General features: G+C 39.0%; 1 protein-coding gene across 2 annotated transcripts in view; it reads left to right on the top strand.

Moving 5' to 3' along the window:
- The first annotated feature begins 2,244 nt into the window (after positions 1–2,244).
- Positions 2,245–22,991, top strand: part of itgb6 (integrin subunit beta 6) — a 24,816-nt gene continuing 4,069 nt past the window's right edge. The window contains exons 1-15 of one of the 2 annotated variants that reach the window (XM_015371292.1): positions 2,245–2,405; positions 9,513–9,582; positions 9,878–9,957; positions 10,094–10,292; positions 10,378–10,624; positions 10,730–10,895; positions 10,974–11,135; positions 12,563–12,658; positions 12,911–13,000; positions 14,046–14,180; positions 17,713–18,130; positions 18,208–18,430; positions 18,930–19,024; positions 20,881–20,997; positions 22,022–22,188. In XM_015371292.1, the coding sequence (XP_015226778.1) occupies positions 9,528–9,582; positions 9,878–9,957; positions 10,094–10,292; positions 10,378–10,624; positions 10,730–10,895; positions 10,974–11,135; positions 12,563–12,658; positions 12,911–13,000; positions 14,046–14,180; positions 17,713–18,130; positions 18,208–18,430; positions 18,930–19,024; positions 20,881–20,997; positions 22,022–22,188 (2,250 nt within the window). In that variant the 5' untranslated portion in view covers positions 2,245–2,405; positions 9,513–9,527. Of the gene's footprint in view, positions 2,406–9,367; positions 9,583–9,877; positions 9,958–10,093; positions 10,293–10,377; positions 10,625–10,729; positions 10,896–10,973; positions 11,136–12,562; positions 12,659–12,910; positions 13,001–14,045; positions 14,181–17,712; positions 18,131–18,207; positions 18,431–18,929; positions 19,025–20,880; positions 20,998–22,021; positions 22,189–22,991 lie in introns of those variants that run through there. The other variant, XM_015371291.1, reaches the window with a different exon arrangement.

The raw sequence follows: 22,991 nt of genomic DNA, 5'->3' as shown, positions 1-22,991 counted from the left end.
CTAAATGTTTCCCATTTTTTAATAAAATGACCAGTAAGCAATGTTAAGTAGGCTGTGTATGGGCGATCTGGCAGCAGGTGGCACTGTGGGCCAAAGCAGTCCAATATGTAGCCATCAGAACTGACATCTTGGCATGACTGACTGATGTTATGTATGCAGCTTATGGGGGATCAGATGAGCAACATGTGCAGCATGTGTGCTCTATTTCTCCCCATTTCCTGCACTATTTCAGGCCCACAGCCTTTGTAGTTTCACTATTACACCGGATCTCCTTCTTAAGCTCAGACTTAGCACAGCTGATCCCAGAGACATGAAGGCACCATGCCTCCATCCAAAACCACTCAGAGGGATCAGAACCGCCGGGGTGCAAGATTAGCAATTACACTCTCCAAAACACAACAGCCCCCCCAATCCAACTACAGCAACTCCCCAGCACTATATGCACTCACTTTTGTCAATCAAATGTCAATTGTGAAGGGATCAAACCTTTAAACATCAGAGACAAACAAACCAAGAGGACCTGCTTAATTCACCACAGCTGAGGGAACACATGGCACAGATCCCCAGAGAAAAACCAAGGTCAGAGGCTGGCTTTAGGAGAGGCAGACAGCGGGACATGATCTCCTTCATTTTGTGTGATGCACTTCAGCAATTCAACAAATGGGATGGATGTAAGATCAGCAGGCTTTAGCGAATCCAGGGATATAAGTTCCTGTTTGATAGTGTGCAACAAAATACAGCCAAAGGAAGGCAAAATAAACATTTTTATTTAATGTTTATTTTGCAAATACTAACAAGCCAAAACCCAATTTCAAATAAGAAAAATAGAAATTGAAATGTTAGGAATAAGAGAAAGAAACTCTAACAAATAACTCTTTCTATAAAAATGAATGTTTTACACCCTTAAGGGAATGTGGTAAGCTTTTATTCACGTTCATTAAATTTCGATCATGCAACCGGCAAAACTTCTATACTACACAATTAGAATACAAATGCAATTTTGCTTTTATAAAGACAACTAAACCTTGTTATACACAACACTTGTTACAATGTTTATTTCTGATATGAAATACATGTTTTACATATCCTGTTGAGTTTTTTTTTTTTTTACATTGCTTTTATAAGCCATGTATACAGAAGAAATAGACTAATTAGTTGGGGGGATTTTTTTAAAACACGCTTGATAATTCTCAGATACATTTATTTTTTATGTGAATCCAATTTTTTCTGCTCTGATATCTTTGAAGAAAATACATTTTATAACAAAGTAATAAATCTTTATGTTGAGACCAAATTTAGTGTAGTTGTAACTGTGTAATTACAATGATTACTTACAAAAGTTGTTTACAATGTGAAAACAATAGAGAATATTTATTGATGTATTCATGCGAGTAAAACTTTTTGTTATTCTTATAGATACCATTATTTTTGTTTTTTTGTTCTGTTGTAGGATTTCTCCTTGGTTTTCTCTTCATGGCATTAAAGCCTGAGGACAGAGTTGAGCTATTCTGGATGCATTTTTAGCTTTTTATGCAGTCAGGCTGATCCTGATTTTGTGGGGCCTTTACACAAATTCCTCCCCAAGTATTTTATGACTTGCTGTTAAATTTCCCATATGTGTTCATGAAAGTCAGTTAAGAAACCTCGCCACATTGCCGTAACCTCGTCCACATTTCAGCTCGGGCTATAACAAAAAAAAGATGTGTTGAAACTTTTAATGGCATCGTATTTTTATTGTATCTATTCTTTTAAAGTGTGCGTTTGTCCTTTCCTAATTTGTTCCATTTGTGTGAGCATATAATATGTGAGTACCTGCATTTTTGCCATACCAGTGCATGAGGGAGGCTGTGCCAAAGAGCTGGCACTCCTTCTCTCAGCTTCTCCTCAATTCAACTGCAGGAAATAATTGAACTTAAGCAAATACACTGAAGCTGGGTGCAGTTTTATCAGAGAGTCCATACTTTTGGCTCAGGAGTGTTGTGGTGCAGCCTCTGGGGTGCAACACAAGCACATCAGGCAAGTTGGCTCTTAATAAAGAAGCCAGCTCCTGTGGATATCTCACTGCCTGCAGTTGTTAATGTCAGTCATTATCACTGCAACCTCCCTCTACACACATATGGGCAAGCTGGAGCTTGTGCAAACACCCACACACGACCCCCGCATGCATGCATACACACCCACTCACCCACTTTCTCATACACATGAGCCAAGGAGCATGGGCAGCAGGGTCACCCCAGCGCCATGCTTCTTAAAGGGCGCTGTTACAATAGGTTTACTGTTTCCCTGACGGGAGCTGGGACATAAACAGACTAATGGTGTTGGTCAGATTTCTTTCCATTTTTCACTTGATTGGGAGGAAGAAAGACTGAGAGCGGACAGCATGTTATCAGAGAACGACCCTGGAGGTGAGTCTGCTCATTGAAGGCTTTATGCACACCTTCATTTTTGTGAGTTTTAGATGTATGTAGAGCTAAGACAAGCCTGACAAAAAAAAACCAAGGTTTTTTATTTTATAGATGCATTAGAGGGAAAATTTTTTAAAGGTCATGTCATGATATTGACAGAACACTGATGGACCCACAGAAATCAGATGCAAATCAACAAACCTTTTACTTTAGAAAAGTGTGACACCTTGTAATGACTAAGTCATTTATTATATTTAGTGAAGGAAGTTGCAAAATGTGGTTTAATTGCATCATGCTGAGGCAAGGTGTCTAAGGGAGAGAACGGGAAATCCCAGGTAGGCTGAGAGGCAGGATATGAGGGTAGTAAACCAAATGAAAGAACCTCACATATGCACTCTTCAAGAGGGTGAGATAGATCAAAATACTTGGAGCTGAGCTGAATGGGCTAGGAGCAAAAAAAAGGGGATTGGTATAACAGGGGTAGTGGTGAGATTTAAGTCTAAGGTGACAGATGGGACTTAGCCTCACATGGGTGTGGCGTCAAATTGTGAGATTCCTGAGTATGCACTAGCAGTGATATTTCTTTCTCAGCTGTCAATGATTCAACACCTACCCAACGTCACACCCTCCGACCCTCTGAACTACAGGCATGGCACATACACACACTCAGGCATATTTCATATTCTGCCACAGGTCTCTGGGGTTGTTTCAGTCAGCTATCAAGGTGAAAAAATCAGAAGTAACAACAATGATTCCTGGGTTAAACATTAAACTACCTGTTACCATGTCCAGGTTATTCTGAGTCCTGTCTGTGTTTGCTTAACGCCAAGCTTAGCTGTGTTTTATGACTGTTATTCAGCCCAAATACAATAAATGAACATCTAAAATCATAGTCTGGTCTTGGTGACACATACAGCCATGTAGTCATGCAGTAAAGGCAGAAGGAGTATTTAGGTAATGAAGGCACTAAACACTCAGTGTAATTCAATCCTTACTCTATGCACCAAACTAATGTACTTAATTGAAAAAGGAAGATCAGAAGATTTGTAGTAGTTAAGGTCGCACTTTCAATGGGCATCGAAGCATTTAGTCTCAAAGTTTCAAGTTGCTTTATGTTTCTTATATAGAAAAACAATGATTGACTATGCAAAAACAACTCACATGAAAATATGCGATGAAATATATTATGGTCCAATAAAATACATGACTGGAAATGTTGGCCAGAACTTAGGTGGTACAATTATATGCTCTTTTTGACTCTGGTTTTATTTTCCTTTTGTCTTTTTCCCTTCCATTTGTCTTTGTATGCTATACCAGTTCATTTAATCATTTGTTATTGTTTGTTATTTTATAGTTTCAATATTTGTTATTCTTTTTTCTCTCCTGTTTTGATCTTTGGTGATTAGTTTGGGATGTAGCTAAATGTTTATCTTACTCTTTAGGCCTATTCACTGTTTCCTAAACATCTTTTTCAGCTCAGTTTTATCGCTTTTCTTCTGCTCGTTATCTCAGCTGTGTCTAATTCTCTTTTGATTGCCTCACTTGCCTGCTTTGCCCTCCTCGCTCCCTCGTAGTGTTTAGGCTGTGCATTTGTACTGGTATCTCCTGTTTGTTTCTTGCTATCTCATTCCAGATTTTGTGTTTCCTTCTTACAATTTATTTTTAAGTTTTAATTAAAGAAACCCATTTACTTCTCAGAGCTTAATTTGTGCACAAAACCACCTATTAGCAGATTGCATAATCACAGTCTACTGTGTAATCTGCGATGATTGCATATATTTATTAAAATTCTCGTATGGCTTTGAAAAGTACAGTTTTATAACACAGGCTGTGTATGTCACTTTTGTATTAGCTCAAGGAGATGGAGGACAACAAAAGCGCTTTGGGAACTTGGAAACATTAATTTTCATTTAGAAATAAGCATTTCTCAACAGTTTTTGGTATGTTTTTTTTACTCAACTTCTCTGGCCGATGAAAACACCTGTTCAAACGTCACTAAAGATGCGGACAGAGAGTCTCTCAGCATGGATTTACAGCAATTCTAAACACTTACAAGTGGAATGCTCTCAAACAGATGACTAAGTAATAGAAAAATATAACGCACACAGACAGTGCTTCTCATTGAAATAACACAGTGAAATATATCACAATCATGCTCGTACACATCTATGGTCAAAGAGCCATAGCGTAAACAAAGTATGCATGATCAACAAAGCTAGCAACCATCTGAACACAACTACTGGAAGCAGAGTCCATTGAGTTTGCGCATGACGACATGGCTTTGCCTTGAAGACATTGATTATTTCATCAAAGTCCAGTTTCTCAGCTGCTTCTTTTTTAAATACAATCAATCCAGCAGGTTGCCAGGTGTGTCAGCTGCATCTGTGGGTGGCAACCCCTGACACACCTGTGGCCCCGCCAGTGGGTGAGATGTTATTGTACCCTAACAACTTGAAAACACAAAAAACACCTCATAGATTGGGAAACAGTAAAAAAGCTGCTTTACTCCACCTTATAGAGAAATGAAGTCCTTTTTCAAACTGCCTTTATGCATGTTTTTTTTTTAGATGTTAGATGCAAGACAACACATTCCTACCAGAAGATTTGATGTGGATAAGTAGAAGTCAGCAACTTTTATCATCTCAATATCTTTATCTGTCATCTTTTTGTTATCAACACATCTTCCCGATCTCTACTGAGCTGATGTGGAGAAATTCATAAGAGACAGAATCCAGCACTTGTCTATATGATCCAACAAACTTTGTTTTTCCCTTTCAATGTTACCCACTAAAGGGCTTCAAGTTAATATTTTGATCCGACTCCATCATATTAACTTTTAGCAGACGATAAGTTTGGGTGTGTTGGGTGGCGACCGGGGGAGGGGACCCTGGCGGTCCGATCCTCGGCTGCAGAAGCTGGTTCTTGGGACGTGGAATGTCACCTCGCTGGTGGGGAAGGAACCGGAGCTAGTGTGTAAGGCTGAGAGGTTCCGGCTAGAAATAGTTGGTCTCACTTCGACGCATGGTTCTGGTTCTGAAACCAGTCTCCTTGAGAGGGGCTGGACATACTTCCAATCTGGAGTTGCCCACGGTGAGAGGCGCCGGGCAAGAGTGGGCATACTTGTTGCCCCCCATCTCGGCACCTGTGCGTTGGGGTTCACCCCGGTGAAGAGGGTAGCCTCCCTCCGCCTACGGGTGGGGGGACAGGTTCTGACTGTTGTCTGTGCTTACGGGCCGAACAACAGTTCAAATTACCCACCCTTCTTGGAGTCCTTAGAGGGGGTACTGGAGGGTGTCCCTCCTGGGGACTCCCTTGTTCTGCTGGGAGACTTCAACGCTCACGTGGGCAATGACAGTGAGACCTGGAGGGGCGTGGTTGGGAGGAATGGCTGCCCCGATCTGAACTCGAGTGGAGTTCTGTTGTTGGACTTTTGTGCTTGTCATGGATTGTCCATAATGAACACCATGTTCAAGCATAAGGTTGTCCATATGCGCACTTGGCACCAGGACACCCTAGGCCGCAGTTCGATGATCGACTTTGTCATCGTTTCATCGGACTTGCGGCTGTATGTCTTGGACACTCGGGTGAAGAGAGGTGCGGAGCTTTCCACTGACCACTACCTGGTGGTGAGTTGGCTCCGGTGGTGGGGGAGGATGCCGATCAGGCCCAAATGTGTTGTGAGGGTCTGCTGGGAACGTCTGGCGGAGTCCCCTGTTAGGCGGGGCTTTAACTCCCATCTCCGGCAGAACTTCGAACACATCCCAGGGGAGGTGGGGGACAGTTGTAAGGGAAAATAAGAAATTCTCTAAAAAAAAAAAAAACCTCTGCATATTGAAGCACTTCAGGACTCTTAGTTCTTCCTCAGGTCTTAAATGCAAAGTTTACCTTAACACAGAACTGTATATCACTAACCAAAATGCAGATAAGATGCTCCTTAGATAGACTCCACAAGTAGTCCATCTCTTGGAGCTCTGACTTCAGCTGCAGTCCACAGCTTTTGAATCTCTCCAAAACACAAATGTAAGCCCTGTTCAGCATCTCCTCAAGCCTACACTGTTTCCCTTTTTCTTCAATCAACGCTTTTCCTTCTACGCAACGTTTCTTTAATAACTTGGATTGCACACTATGCCTGTTTCTTTGGCACTGAACCTTCGTAGTTTAATTTCCATGTGCGATGTGTCAGCAGTAAAGCTGTCAAGCAGGTATTCTTCCTCATAAGCTTGTAGGCCATAAGATGACATTTCTGTAATAGGAATCATGTTTTTATTGATCTGATACAGGACAGATATTTTATGAGAAAACTCATTTTAGAAGTTCTTTATTAGCTTCAAGGGTTATTTTCCAAATTAACAGAGATAAACAGCTTTTTTAAATCAATCAACGGGAAAAATTTTCTTTTTTTCTAATTTACTGGGTTGCACTAGAAAATATTTTAATCATCACACCCTAAAGGTTCACATCAGACTGCAGTAATTTGTCTCTTTGCGTTCTACTGCATCACAATGCTTAACAAGATCTTATTTACCGACTGGACAACTGACCTCAGAGTTAGCTGAAAATAATCTGACACCATTTTAGATGATACTGTCACTGGCTTTCACTGTTCCTGCTGTGTGTCAGTGTGACTTGTGACGGTGACATCAGTGTAAAGCAAGCTGTACAAAGAGCTGATACTGTCCCCAAGGACAATAGCCTGTATCTCCATCCCACTCATGTAGCCATACAAGGGCTACGTTTCTAATACCTGTAAAAAAAAAAAAAAAAAAAACAGTCCATTTTATAAAATTTGTCATTTGTCTTTTCTCATTCATTGCTTCCACCTTGTCCTCCATTCATCTTTGTCTCCTTCCTTCCAGTTTGCAAAAGCACACCACATGCATGCTCTGCTCTCTCATGCGTACACACAGTGATTTCCCGAAAAGTGGCTTATGTGTAACCTCAAATAGCCTTTTTTGACAATAGGGAGAGCCCAGAGTTCATCCTCTCTTCTGCACCTCTATGTTTTTTTTTTACATCTAACCTGGTATAAAAAGGTATATGTAGTAATTAGCAAAAATAAATAAACAAATGGAGCTGACCACATGTACCCTGGTTTCTAAGAGAGGATGGCTTCAAGGTCATGTTGAGTTAAACCCTGCAACACTGAAGTATATATGAGAGAGTGCTGGGCTGTTGTTATGCACGCACAGTTGGACATCATAGCCTACCATAAGGAACCCATCATAGCCATTTTATATGTCAACATCTAATCTTGTTAGCAAAAAAACACAAAACAGGCTTAATATTAGGGCTATTACATAAGCACCCTCCTTTACAATGCATTCTGGGAAACATGAGACACTTACAGTACAGACAACTTACAGTTTAGGTCAGTGTAAAGTTAGAGGAGAGGGAATCAAGAGAAGAAGAGAAATAAAATGAAAGGAAAGGAAACTGCAGTAGGAGAAAATTATGATAGAATGGAAACTATAAAAGAAGAGTGGTAGAAAAAGAAAAAAGAAAAACAAAGAGAGTAGACTTTTAAAAAGGGTAAGAATAAACAAACAAAATTAATATGCAAGAATCAGGATAGCAAGACTTTAAAAAAGAGGCTGTGTCAAAGAGTATAAATTATAAGAAAAAGGAACAGCATCCCTGCTGAGTGTAAAGGTCACAGGAGATATGCTATATAAGCATATCCTTATATAAATATATATAAAAATACATATTTGTAGTTTCAACTAATCTCCTTATATGGATGGGGCCTCGAATGTTAACAATTACCCTGAAAACCAAATCAGGGATCAGTCACACATGAGCAGCACATTAGAAACCCCCTAAAGATTAAAGTAACTATAGTTAAGAGGATATATCCTCTTTTCTATCCTCAGTATTCTTCCATCCCCTTAGTTCCTTATAGCCAGCCCCCACAGCTGTGTCCCCTTTTTTTCTGATTTCCTCACCTGCCTGCCTTGCTCTTTTCTCACCCTCATAGTAAAGAGCAGGTGGTTTTCATGAATCTATTCTACAGTCTTCTGGCAGCATCATTCTGAGTGTGTCCTTTAGCTAAAACAAGGGCCTTAATCAAGGCAGGAGGAACTCTAAATATCAGTCTTCCCTGGAACATAAAATCAGACAGAATGAAAAATGACCCACAGAAAACATCCCAAATAACAACATAATGGTTTAGTGAGAAATTTTAGAATTGCCCAGACAGACCAGAGACCTGAATTCAAAAGACAGCTGTTCACTGGAGGGAGGGTTTGCAAAGATATTAAACCTATTGCCATGTCAAGTGAGAAAATACTGAATCTTGTAATAATGCAAAAGATAGGGATATGCACTGTTGTTCATCCACTTTATTTATTCATTTTATGTTATGAACATTCTTTATTTTTGTATAAAATATTTCAGCCTTTTATACATTTTACTGATGATGGGTGCATTTAAATGAAATAAAATATCTGAAATGATTTACCACAGCCTTATCAGCACCCAGGTTTTTTATTTTTTATTTTTTTTTATGCAGTGCTTATTCTTATTTAAATGCATCTGTTCAAGGTAGAGCTTCGGCTGACACATTGCACTTTAGTATTATTAATTTCATTTGCACGTTAGATGAAACTACACAATAGACCATTTCATATGGCCTTTTAATGTGCAAAAACATATCCTACTAAGTACCATACGATGTGGTTTAGAATAATGATGCATTTAGTTTTTTTTGTTTGTTTGTTTGTTTTTTTTTTTTGCGTTCTGTTTCATTCATTTAGGCCCATTTTCAACTGAGATATAGGCAATAATAATTGTTTAAATTTTCTGAATCTTGGCCTCTTTATAAAGTCGGAACAGAAATGTTAAAAAGGAACAACAGCAATGCGATGGATGAGAAGAGAAGTGTGTAATCTGCTCTCGCCCCCGCCTCCTCTCACCTGGACGGAAGTGGTGCGCAGGTAAAGGTGTTGCGCGCAGCCTCCTCCTCTCCAGGTGCTGCGGTGCGGCAGCGCGCTCCTTGTCTGTAGCTGATACACTTTCATTTGAGGGAGACATGCGGCTAGATGTGCTTCACGCTTGGAAATAATCCATGAGACAACCTGAGACATTCTTCTTCTGTTTCTCCTCACCCAGTAATCTCACGGACTAATGTGGCTTCTACTGCTGAGCCTGGTTCTGCGGCACTGGATTTACACCGTGGAGGGTAAGCTGGCGCCTTGCTCCATGTCTAAACATTAAAGGGCAGCTCAGTTGTCATGTGCACAAAAAGAGGCCATAAATGTTGGTGACTTTTGACATCATTATTAAAAAAAAAAAAAAAAAAAGAAGCAATATTCAGCCATTTGGAGTATAATTAATGGAAAAATGAAAGAATTTTCCCCAAAGCTCCTAGTTGTGGTTGTGTGTTTAAACTAGGATCCAGAAATAATGCACATACTGCAATTCAGTCATTAAAAGAAAAAAAAAAAAAACTGGTAACAAGTTCATGTGTGTTGCAGGATCATGTTCAACTGTAAAGGCTGGGACTTGTGATGAGTGTCTGCAGCGCAGTCCTCACTGTGCCTGGTGCACACAGGAGGTAAACAAGACTTCATACTGAGATTTTAAAAAATGCAATAGCAAATGTCTTACTCAAAAAGAAACTTGCTATATTGCTAGATATTTAGAAAGCACAATCTCTTTTTTTTTTTTGCATTACTTCCTTCATCTTTCAGAATTTCACAGACTGGGTTTCAGTCTCAGAGAGATGTGACACACTGGATAATTTGCTAGAAAAAGGATGCTCAAGGGACCATCTCCTGTTCCCTGTTTCTGAAAGCCAAATTCTCCTAGAACGACCCCTCGGAAAAAAGATAGAATATGCAAATAGCACTCAGATTTCTCCACAAAAAATTTCCCTCAAGCTACGACCAGGTATTTCAATCCGAGTATCCAAAGTGGAGAATCTGGAGTCGGGTTCTCAATCTCAGACTATAAATATTTTTTTCTGTATCCACAGGCAGTGAGGAGACTTTTCAGGTTAAGGTTCAACATACAGAGGATTATCCTGTGGATATGTACTACCTGATGGACCTATCGGCCTCCATGCATGATGATCTTAAAATGATCAGAGAGTTGGGCTCCTCTCTGTCCAGAGAGATGTCCAAACTCACCAGTAAATTTCGAATAGGCTTTGGCTCTTTTGTGGAAAAACCTGTTCTTCCCTTCATCAAGATCACTGAGAAAAGTCTGGCCAATCCCTGCAGGTGTTTAATTAATAACAAAGCAAAAAAGATGCTAATGATACATCTTCAGCATAGTTTTTATTGTAATGTTTGTTTCTGTTTTCCTTTACTCCTCATTCCTTACAGTGACGTCTACACAACCTGCCTTCCAACATTTGGCTATAAGCACGTCTTGTCTTTGACAAGCCAAACCAGCAGCTTTAATGACATCGTCGCAAAGCAGAGCGTGTCTGCTAATATAGACAACGTGGAATGTGGTTTTGATGCTATAATGCAGGCAGCCGTTTGTGGGGTAGGATTGGAAATAAATCAATTCTTTCTCTGATTTCCGGTTTCTGAATATGTTTTGAAAGTTTTTCTGTACTTGTAGGACAAGATCGGATGGAGAAATGATTCCATGCGTCTGTTGGTGTTTGTCAGTGATGGGGACTCACACTTTGGGATGGACAGTAAATTGGCCGGGATTGTGATTCCTAATGATGGGCAGTGTCATTTGGATGAAAACAATGAATATTCTATGTCCAAAAAGCAGGTAAATATTCACCTAAGCAGTCAAAGGGTAGCTTAGAAAAGGCAGGCTAGGTCAGGGACTTTATTTAAATAATGAAGTTATAATACCAGTGATCCTAAATTGAATCTGAGTCTTTTAAAAGTAGTCATTGAAGAAGTCCACATGTTCTTTTTGTAATAACAGTAATAATCAGTATATTGTGTTATTTTTTTGTTTTTTCATAAGGATCGTATCTGAAAGGTCTGTTTGTTTTTATATCAGTCCCACTGAGTCAAGATAACCACCTTGTGCTGCAGTTATAGCCGATGACATTCAGGAGTGAAATTCTTGGTCTTGCTTCAGAGTTAGGTCTAGATCGAAACACCCGTTTTTCAATTCTAGCACTCCCAAATTTTAAGGTGTTGCTTTAGCTACAAAGTTAAGGGCTTTTGTTCTGGGAGGTAAACCACTTGGTCTCAAGTCTTTTGCTGTTTTTCCTCCTGTATGTGTTGCTGCTAAAAATGCTGCCACCACCATGTTTCAGTGTTTAGATGAAACCTGGTAAAGGGTTTTGCCTGTACGGAAGGTTGAAGTGTCATCTAAGAACAGCACATTCCTCCATGTGTCTGCTATGTCCTTTACATGGGTTGTTGCTAACTTTAAAAAGGCCTTACTAAGGCTTTCTTTCAATGACGCATTAACCTTTTGCCCCAGTTCTGTAAAGCTCACATTGGCAAAGTGCACAACTAATAGCTATCAAGTCCGCAAATTCTTCTACCTGAGCTGTGGATTGCTGTAGATCCTCCACAGTTACCATGGGCCTCTTGGCTGATTACTGCTGTGGTATATTCTCCATAACCAGACCTCAGTTTTAACTTTTAATTTTATAACTGCTGCCTTCAAAGAAAAGCTTCATTTTGTTATTTATCTTTTTTAAACTGAAGTTACCTGCAGTCTGGCTGCGTTTACCAATTAGGCTTTTTTCTGCAGTCTGTAGATTTTATTATTTCAGAAAAGCAAGGAATAATCTTATACACTATTTTGTTTTAAATTTTGTCAGTACATTGTTGTTTTTTATTATAATGCAATAAAACAAGAAACTTTGTGCTGTAGGGGAGCTTTTTTTAGATCCAAGCTTTCGTCTTCTACACATCCTTATTAAATGATACAAACTCAGATACTTTTCTCTATTCTTGCCGAAACCTGCGGAGCCGACCCACACACCCTGCCCTTTTCTTCTTTTTATACCTGGGTACTATTAGCTTTCTTATATCTGACTACATCTCAGGACGCAGTTGAATATTCTGTAGTGACAGTACTGAATCCACTTTCAGTATTTCTAGACTATTTGGATGATGTTTTTCACTAGTCTCTACAGTCAGGGCCATTATTAGAACAGCTTCCATGAGTCATTGTTTCAGACAACTTTCATTATTAACTTTGTGGTCCTTTTTTTTTTTTTTTTTTAGGAGTATCCATCCCTCGGGCAGCTGATTGATAAAGTGGTGGAGAACAACATCCTCCTGATATTTGCTGTTACAGAAAATCAGATAAATAATTACAAGGTATCTCCTCGCTTCGTACTTATTCTTATGTATCCAGATGGAGTAAACCCATTCCAGAAAGATACTTGTCTCCAGGGAGTGTAATGCTTACTGAGGTTAACATAGTTATCTATTGAGCTGTATCCAGCTTGTTAGAACTGGCTCAGTGTTTTTTTTTTTCCTTTAGCCTTTCCAAACTTTAAATTATGGAAATTTGAGCTGTCCACGTTGTAACCACAACACTGTTGTTTATCTGCGCTGTTTTGCTTTCAGAACTATGCAAATCTCATACCTGGTGCCACAGTTGGAGAATTGGCGTCAGATTCGAGGAACATCCTGGAACTGATTGTAACAGCTTACAAGGTAAATAAACAGTCTTAGTCACTGAGGATGTGCCCTAAAGAAAAACTTTCAAATTTGTTGCTATTGTATTTTGATGAACTAGTTATCTAATTTTGAAATTCCCTTTGAGCCGATCCTCTGACAGCCATGAGCCGGCCTTTTCCAGAAATCCTGTCCTCCGTTTCCCCTTTATTCTTCTTTCTTCTGCTGAAGTTCTTTACCTTTCCCATAATGTGCCTTGCATCAACATGTCTCGCAACAAGTTTCTGCTTGTCCCACCTGTTTGATCTCCTCTGATTCTTACTTGCTCTTTCTTCCCCGCTCCTTCCCTTCACCACTCTTGGCTGGGTCGTTTAGTAAACCCCCCCCCCGGCGGCGTTGACCCGCGGTCGAGTGAAGCCCAGTCCTCTAATTATTGTGCCCAGTTATGCTTTTTGTTTAACCACACTGAGGAAATAGGTCTATGTTATCACTCTGATTGTAGCTGCACTGCCTTGAGGGAATGAAATACAAACACAGGAATATGCTATAATAGTTGGCAGGTAATGTGTATTTATAGTTACTTGCAATTTTGGATTATGGTTTAGCTTTTCCAAGAGATATTTGAGCCAAATCACTTTAAATACCTTGAAAGTTATTTACAGAACAACACTGCAGACTTCTGGATTTGATTTATGGACTAAATCTGTGTGAGGTTGGGTGTATCCCACACATGGCCTAGTTTTCACCTCCATTTCATGATGCAGTTACAGTTAACCCTCTGTTCGCATCTAGACAGTTTGTCAGAGTCCATTCATCATGCAATTTACTCTCCACCTGAGGTCGGTTGTCATTCTTCTCTCAGCCGTCTTGTTTGCTTAAACACACCTGGCACAATGACTCACATGAAAGACGTAAGTGAAGGCTCAAATGGCTAGCACATCACAGGTCAAGGCAGAGTGAAAAAATTGACTGCTTTCAACCTCCTTGAGATCCCTTTTCAAGATACACAAGGGACACCTTCCTCAGTATCTATTTCCTTTTCATACAGGCTGATGAAGTGTAAAGTTTGTGAACTGTTTTCCAGGAGCTGCGCTCAGAGATTGAACTTGAGGTCCTTGGAGACACACAGGATCTTCAAATGTCCTTTACAACCATCTGTCCAAATGGCACCGTCTTTCCTGATCTAAAACAGTGCTCTAACATCAAACCAGGCGAGACGGTCAGTTACTTCTGCTTTGAAACAACTGCTAATTGTGCTAGTGTGCCGCTCATGCAGAGCAGTTTAGTGCAGTTCAAAGTGCTGCACTACGTATAATTTAATGACAAAGATAAGATACAATTGCAACAGATGCAGACAATAAACTATACTGCTGGTCAATAAAAGTATTGAAGAGCTCAGATGCTTTTTCAGTAAATATATTTGTATTATTTGCAATGACGTAACATTCATATCTGTTGCCCCTTATTACATGAAAAATGTCATGGATAAAATAATTGAAAATTAGTATTTAAACACTTGAAGAACTGTAATGAAAAATTATTTGGTAAAAAAAACTTCAAGATATCTTCTAGGGCTGATCAATATATCCAGATTTTTTCAGAGATATAAGATCGGACTATATTATATATAGTAAGAGGCTTTATGTTGACCCCTCAGTTCCTCTTTCTGTTCTTCCCTGTTTGTCTGCACTGAACTTCCCATAACCCCACCAATCACCCTCTCTGAACACAAACCACCCTGCCCTTCAAAAGCTTTACTTATTTCTGTGGATTATTATATACAAATGTTCATCACTTGTATACATACAGCAGACAGCTGTTTATTATTAAGGACAAAGCTTTAATTTAGAGGTGTCTTTGTAGACCAATTTGGGGAAAGAAAAGAATATTGAGCTTTATATCTTATATTGCCATGCAGATTAAAAATATCCAGATATTATTTTTGGTCCATATTACCTATTGCATGTATGTATGCATTGTTTGGATGCAATTTATTACCCTTCTTTCTCATAATCTTTTGTCTTTTAAATCCTGAAGATTTATTACTATCATGGTGCTTTGTTAAGCCATTTTTTGCAGTTTAACTCTTTTTCTCTAAATGTTATTTAGAATACCCTCATCTATATGTTTGGGACCATTTTCTGTCAGGCAAATGCACATTCGTCTCATCGTCCAATATAAAAAAAAAAGATTATTATCAAGATAGTCTTGGTCCATTTCCTCATTCATTAATATACCTGGACCATATTCTGTTAGAAAGCCCACACCATGATGTCCCCAAACTTTCTTTTGGTGGTGGTTTTGCACAGGGATTTAAAGAACCAATGTTCATCCAAACGTAATCTTTGCAAGGATATTCAAAGTTCAGCTTCAACTCCACCTGCTTAGACACTGGCTTGTTCAAATCCCCTGCTGTTAACCTTAAACATGCCTTTTTTTGCATGAGATTTTACTGAAGTCTCGTACAGAGAGTGTGCATGCTAAACAGCGTGGTTAACTGCATTTCTTATTGCTTTCCCTGCCATTCCTAGATTGTTTTGAAGCACGGTGAATGTACTTTGGTTCTTGGATATCTCTTTTGCCTCCTCTGCCAGAAATCTGGACATCTGGCCGTGACTGGTTTCTGATGAATGCTCCAGTAGTGCTCACTGGACCATTCATGTGTGTAGAAAATCACTTGTAACAATTGTCCTTACTGTGGCTTATTTTTGTTTTTTACAGAAAGAGTGAGGATTCTTCTTACTTTTACCAGTCATACAACTCTTTGCTTTAGTTCTGTTGCAAAAACCTTTTGAAAAAAAACATCAGCTAATATTCACTAATTATGCTATGATTTGCACAAAGCATTTAATTTCAAACTGAATTCTGTTGTTAATGGCTCCTACAGAGACATCTACACTAAGGGCCGGATTTATCAAGATCCAATTTTGCGTGCAGTAATTTGCGCTCGCAAACTGGAATTTTGCGCTAGGGGCTGAACCATGGTTTGCGGGTGATTTAACAAGAGCGATTGCGTAACTGGTGGTAGGTGCAAAACTGTTGGAGACGCCCTATTTAAATGATGGGTTTGCGCGTTTGGTGGTTTGCGGCATGGTGAGTTTGGACAGCAGAAAGCGCAAAAGGAAATTCGACCCCATGGAAATGGAGGTGTTGGTGGATGAAGCCAACAAACATTTAAGTGAACTACAGCAAAGAAGTGTGACTGTCACACAGAGGAACGCTATATGTGAACACATCTGTAATAAAGTAAACGCTGTTGGTGAAACCTTGCGAACAGTGGATGAAGTAAAAAGAAGATACCAGGATATCAGAAGGCGAACCAAAGAAAAACTGGCATATAACAAAACATCTGCGAACAAAACAGGACGGGGCACAGTAGATGAGATGCCTCTGACCAGCATTGAGGAACAAGTACAGCTGACGCTCTGTGAGGAGCAAATCACTGGAATTGCAGCTCCAAAATGGCAATGCTGGATAAACGATATGTTTTGATGATCGTTTCCTCGTTCATTCCAAAAATATTCACACGGAGTGAAAAAATGCGTTCTCTGCGTCTCCTTGCTTCATTTCAATGTCTCCTTCTTGCGACAATAACCGCTGCCATGTGTGCGCAATTACGCATACAGACCATTTGCACCTTCTTTTGAAACGTGTTAAATATAGAGTCAGATACCGTTAGCAAAATTGCTTTCAGGTTTGATAAATCACTTTGCGAGTGCTAAATTAATATATTTACATGTTCTCCTCCCACAAGACGCACTTTTGCGTGTAAACGCCTCAAATTGCATATTCATTGCAGAAAAAGTACTAAATGGATAAGAGGCGCTATTTAGCGCGTTTTAAAGACCAAATCCTTTTAGCACGCTGTTGATAGATCAGTTTGTACATTTTTTAGCATGCGCAGTGAAATAGCTCACGTTTTTATACACGCAAACCTTTGATAGATCCGGCCCTAAGGGTTACTATGTTTGATACGGATTCTACCAGCTGTAGGTGTTAAGATTGGTGACCCCAAAGTGAACTAAAGAAAAGTTGTTAAAGTATCAGTTGTCTGAATAGACAAGCTGTTAAAAAAAAGTTGTAATAAAAAAAGTTCAAGCTATACGGGCAAAATAGAAACCTGAAAAAATGTTGAGCTCAGAAATCCTGAATCAAATATTAAAATCATTTAGAGATCTAATTTGAAACTTCGAAAGACATCGGGAAAGCAGCTAGACTTTAAAATGAATATCTTTAAGTATCCCCCTTTAAAAAGCTGTCAGTCTCATCTATAGACCCCATCTATTATTTTTAGAATGGTCTGCTTCATTCTCCTAGATGACACTCCTTTAACAGATTTGTTAATATTCTTGATTTTGTTTTGTTAATATTCACTTAACACCTAAAAACAGCTGGTAAAATGAGGATGATTAAGCCCTAGTTTGGGAATTGAAATAGAATTTTTTTTTTTGTTGTTTGTTTTTTCATAAGCTTATAAGGACTGAATAGATCAGTTATTAAAGCGCCTAGTGCTGCCTCACATTGGGTTTCCAAAAGTAAGTACTAAACTCAAAGATCCCTCTAAAAGAAAACTTTGGCAAAGTCCTGACAAGTCCAGATATATTTCCTCCTACTATGGACATTATGAATACCAGAACAGTAACACTTCTAGGAATCTTTAGACTTACACTTTAGACTTTAGACAGATTTTATTTTTGATTTTAATTTTATCAATGTTTCTTTTGAATTGAATTTGTGTCCTTGTGCTGCAGGTTGTATTTAACGTGTCTGTGGGAACCTCAGGATGTGTGCCAGGAGTGCGGCACTTCTCCCTCAAACCAGTGGGCTTGCAGGACAGTCTGGAAGTGGAACTCGAGTCCCTTTGCTCTTGTGACTGCCAGCAGCCTCCTATGGCAAACAGCAGCCAGTGCAGAGAAGGCCAAGGGATTTACCACTGTGGCGTGTGCGTGTGTCAGCCAGGGTTTCTGGGAGCCCAGTGTGAATGCAATGAGGAGACCGCTTTGTTGAGTAACTGCCTCATCTCTAATGACTCTGAGATATGCAGTGGTCAAGGGGACTGTCACTGTGGGCAGTGTTTGTGTAATGCATCCAGCTTCGGCCGGATCTACGGACCATACTGTGAGTGTGATAATTACTCCTGTGTTCGCTTCCGAGGAGAACTCTGCGGAGGTGAGGTCTCACATGTGAATGCTGGTACTTTTGTCTCTTAGTGGTGTTGTTTTTCTGAAGGATCTAACACTTTTTAGGTCATGGGGTGTGTGACTGCGGGGAGTGTCGCTGTGAAAGCGGCTGGACGGGAGAATACTGCAACTGCAGCAGCAGCACCGAGGCATGTATGTCAGAGGACGGCAGCCTCTGCAGTGGCAGGGGGCAATGCAAGTGTGGCCAGTGCATCTGCTCTGTTCCTGGGGCGTCTGGTGTTAAATGTGAAAGGTGTCTGACATGCGGCGACTCCTGTAGCTCTGCAATGTGGGTAAAAACCGATGTCCTCATCTTTTAGCTGAATAAAGATTTAACCTGGGAAAATTAGAACTGCTTAATCTCTGGGATTGATATTTCCTTACATGAAGATACACCAATTTTATGTCTGTTTGTGTTACTTTTCCTCTTTGTGCTACATGATCTGACTGTTCTTTTAAGTTCAGGGATATCACGTTTTGTTCTTCTTGTTCACATATGTCTACACCTTCCATGTAACATCAAAAGACACTTATGTCCCCAACACGGCTCTAAAAGATTTCGTTTCTCTGCTGTAAAGCAGCTGTCAGGGCTGGTGCCATTTGATACCAGCAATACAGGGGATGCTGATGATAGAGAGGGAGTGCAACCTTGGGAAAATGTTGATAAGTGACTAACACTGTGATTTCTTTGTATATTCTCTATCAGTAACGGAGCTTCATCAAATGTAGGTTTTTCAAGATTTTACACTAAACTAACAGTTTCTTTTTCTGTGTGTCTTTATCATCAGGAGCTGCGTGGAGTGCCATCTGCTTGAGAAGGATGACTTTGGGTTGTGTGAGCAAAACTGCAACGCTGCTAAAATTTCCATAAACACAACGGCAGGTAATAGATTCCACCTGTTTTACCTGTACCACTGGTTCCAGAGTTAACACTTACATTGCCCGCATTTTGTGACCTCTATTATTGCTTGTTAAGATATACATAGACTGTTAAATAAAGGCATTATTAAAAACATTGGGCAATTGTTGTAGACATTTGATGCCCAACTCGATGTTTTGTAGTTTGACACACAACACTAATTGGACCATCAAATATTTCATTGATCTGAAGTGCTTGAAATAAATGGTTGTAATGGAGTAGAAACAGCAAAAAAGTGTTTTTTTATTTTTTAAATGTTTACTTTTGCTCCATCTGTCAAAGATTTCTCTGGTTGAGCATATACTTTCTTTTTTTGGTTGTCCATTGTTTGAATTTGTTTTATCAACACACCTGACTCATTTGTACAATGGCATATTGTCTTATCTTGCCAGCTGTGAAAACTTGCTAAGAGTTAAGCCTTATCATATTGATCACCAAGGATCCGGGACTCTGGGTTTATTAAAATTACCCACTTCGGCTGACACAGAAAAGTAAAGAATAAATTACAACATTGCTTCAATTTTATTTTTATGGCTTACCATCAAACTGATTGTATTTTACTTGTAACATCAATATGTAGATTTTTTTTATGTAGATATGCATTTATAGATATATGCAGATATAATTAGCATTTACATTAATTTATTCAGGGTATTTGTACATTTTTACCAGATATATATATATCCTCTCTCTGGCCTTTAGGGGTATTCCTTTTATTTGTACATTTGAATAAATTTATATTTTAAAAGAAATAAACAAAATTGACTTGATTACTAAGCGAAAAGAGAGCATGATCTTTGACTTGTTAATATGAACTTTTTATTAATTATTCTTATCTTGTTTAGGGGATTTGTTGAAGTCCAGACCATTGTTTCAACAGTTTGATTTACAAAAAGTGATCTGTTGGTTCGAGAAATTTAATTTTAAAAGCTTAAATGAGTCAAGATCCACCTCATTTTACCCATGACCTTGTACCTGAAACTTGCATTGTAATCAGGTCAAAGTTAGGGAAAATGTCACCTCTACTGTTTTTCACACTGTCTGCTGTGCTGCAGTGTGGAAGATGATTTGGCATCCAAACTGGAATTTCAGATATTTCTTGAATGAACACTAACAAGGAAACAGTTCTCAAACAGTTTTCACTCACTCAAATATGCAACAGTTAACGGTTAACAATTTTCCTCCAGGCAACAACAAAACGGGAACTTATACAAGTTTCCAGCTCAGACACTTTGACTTTCACTATTTGTTCAATTAAAGACATAAAAAAAGCTCAAGAGTAAAAGGCCAAGAGGGTGAAAGATATTTGCTTGAATTAAATCAGTGGTTAAAGAAAGGATTTATACCAATATTTCAACTCAGGTTTTGTTATATATCAGGGTCAACATGCTAAGTTTCACCTTGGGTCAGTGATTTGGAGGAATGCCGACCTCAGTCGACTCATGTGTCCCTCTGAAGTCTGCAACCGCATCCTTTTAGATGCCACAGGACAATGGGGAACATATTATTTACGTTGTTGTACAGGCAGAGCTATTATAGTGACAGTGAATAGCCAAAGGAGCCAGTCATCCATCATGGAAGAGCTGATTTTTAAAACCGTTGTCCCTATGCAAGCTGAGAGGTGTATCTGACTATCACTAAAGGTTTCTCCAGCCTTTGTATGACTAGATTATAATGTTTGATATGGAAATCCCACTGAAAGTCAAAAGAGGAAAGAACTATCCTTTTACATTCTCCATTAAAGCACAAAAGGCTGCAGAAATGTATGTAGTTGATGCTTTTACTAGATTCACTTCACAAATCTTTGTATTGCTTTTTAGATTATGACAAGAAGGCTTCCATGGAATGTACACTCATGATGGAGAATGGGTGCAGGATGGCGTTTTTTGTAATGGAGGGTGAGACTGGAACCGTTGCCTACAATCCACACAAGTATGGTAAGTTTTTTCTGATAAATTACAACAGATTTGTGACCTTCTGAAACTGATGGACACCTTTGATAAAGACTTTGTCATCCGGACTCCAGGGTCTTTGGGCAGGCGTACACTGTACGATATTTTCAATCGATGTACTTTGAGGTATAATGGAGGATGTTGTTTTTCTGGATGGATCATCAAAATAAGTGGTCCTCCTAATTGTCAATCATTCTGGTTATATATGTTTGCATAAGGCAAATCTTCTGGAAAGTAAGCTTGTATGAGCGATGCAAACAGCAACTTTTAAACAGAGCGTGCATGAGGAGAAATGGGCTTGTGCACTCTCTCATGTGTGTTTAATAGGTGTTCCCTATTAAAAATTATGCGATCTGATTGCTAACACCCAGCAGATAGATGCCGCTGGTTGGACTTTTCTATCTGGTAGTAAATTTAGAGAAGAAGAATTCCGTTGTTTGCATATGTGCAATATGAAAGGTTGAGGTAGATTGGCTTGTAACTCTCCTTCAACAGCAGGATATGGTCAGGATCACCTCACAAGAGCCGACTAAATTTTCAAAACTGTGCAAAGGATTACCGATTGGGGGGTGGTCGTGATAAGCTGATCCCCTCTTGTTTCTCCCTCGATACTATACCACATAGGATGCATGATGAGGATGAAACTCAGACTGTTACTAAAAATCCTTGCATGACCTAAAAAGGCCCAAAAAGTGTAAAGAAAATCGTACAGTGTATGTCCACCCTTTGATTATGCATCCTGCACTTGGCTCACACCATAGATTTTCTATGGGGATTATGATCTTTGAAGCTTGATGCACATTGTTTTTGTGCATGTTAACCACTCCTGTATCGATTTTGGATCGATCATCCTAATAAAAGATTCAAAGGCACAATTTTTTTTAGTTTTCTAAATAATAAAAAAGTGGTTTTAGAAGGCTGTCTGATTAGCAGTGGTCACATTTTCCTGTAATATGTTTGTTTTGAAAATAAAATTCCCTTAAATCATCTCCTCCTCATCTTGTCTCAGGATGTCCAGAGCCACCCAACATCCCTATGATTGTTCTGGGAGTCTCCCTCTCTGTTGTGTGTATTGGTTTGATTCTGTTGGCTGTGTGGAAGGCACTGGTGTCGGTCCATGACCGTAAAGAGGTGGCGAGGTTTGAGGCCGAGCGGGCAAATGCAAAATGGCAGACGGTAAGACCTGTTGATTAAATGATGTAGATGCTGATATTTTATATTTTTCAGTTTCACAATGGCTGCTGTGATTATTATAAACTCTTGACTAGGTCCACTCAGAGTTTAGCACATGTATAAGCATTTAAAGCCATTATCAGTGGAGCCCCGATTTGATGAGTCACCATGACAACAGGTAACAGGAAATGTCTATTTCAATTGACTGAAAATAGAGATTTGATGAATTAGAAAAAATATTGAAGAATGTATTTAAAAGTCAGAGCAGAAGCGCTACAGCTGCAAACAAGAGGAAGATGGAATAGGATTAAATTGAATTAAGCATACATTTATATAAAGTCCACATTGGCAGGCCATTTTAACATTTATTAAAAGCTCTCTACTCTCTAATGTTCCATTTGTAGAAAACTGAAATAAGATTCTTCCTGGTCAAAATGATATGCCTAATTTGAACTGTAACAACAGATTTTCTAAATTCCATTTTTGCAGCAGAAACTCAATTTCAGAAAGTAAAAAAACAAACAAAATTGTACTGCTAAGAATTATTGTTTTTATACCTAGAAATTTTTACACATTTTAAATTAAAATTATCAGCTGGACTGAATATTTATATATGAAATCTAAAATATTTTTTTTTCCTAATCAAAAAAAATTCCAAGTTATCAGCTATAACAACAGGAATATGGCGATCTGAAATTAATTTCTAAATATCTAGAATATTATCCAGAATAGGTGTGAATAATGTAGTTTTGTTAGAAATGTTCTTTTGACAAAGAAAAAATGTATTTCAGATATCAGAAACACCT

This window comes from Cyprinodon variegatus, unplaced genomic scaffold (genome assembly GCF_000732505.1).
Source record: "Cyprinodon variegatus isolate N-32 unplaced genomic scaffold, C_variegatus-1.0 Scaffold55, whole genome shotgun sequence".
Lineage (NCBI taxonomy): Eukaryota > Metazoa > Chordata > Actinopteri > Cyprinodontiformes > Cyprinodontidae > Cyprinodon > Cyprinodon variegatus.
The sequence above is the reverse complement of the archived record's forward strand: the minus strand, read 5'-3'. Positions and strand labels throughout refer to the sequence as shown.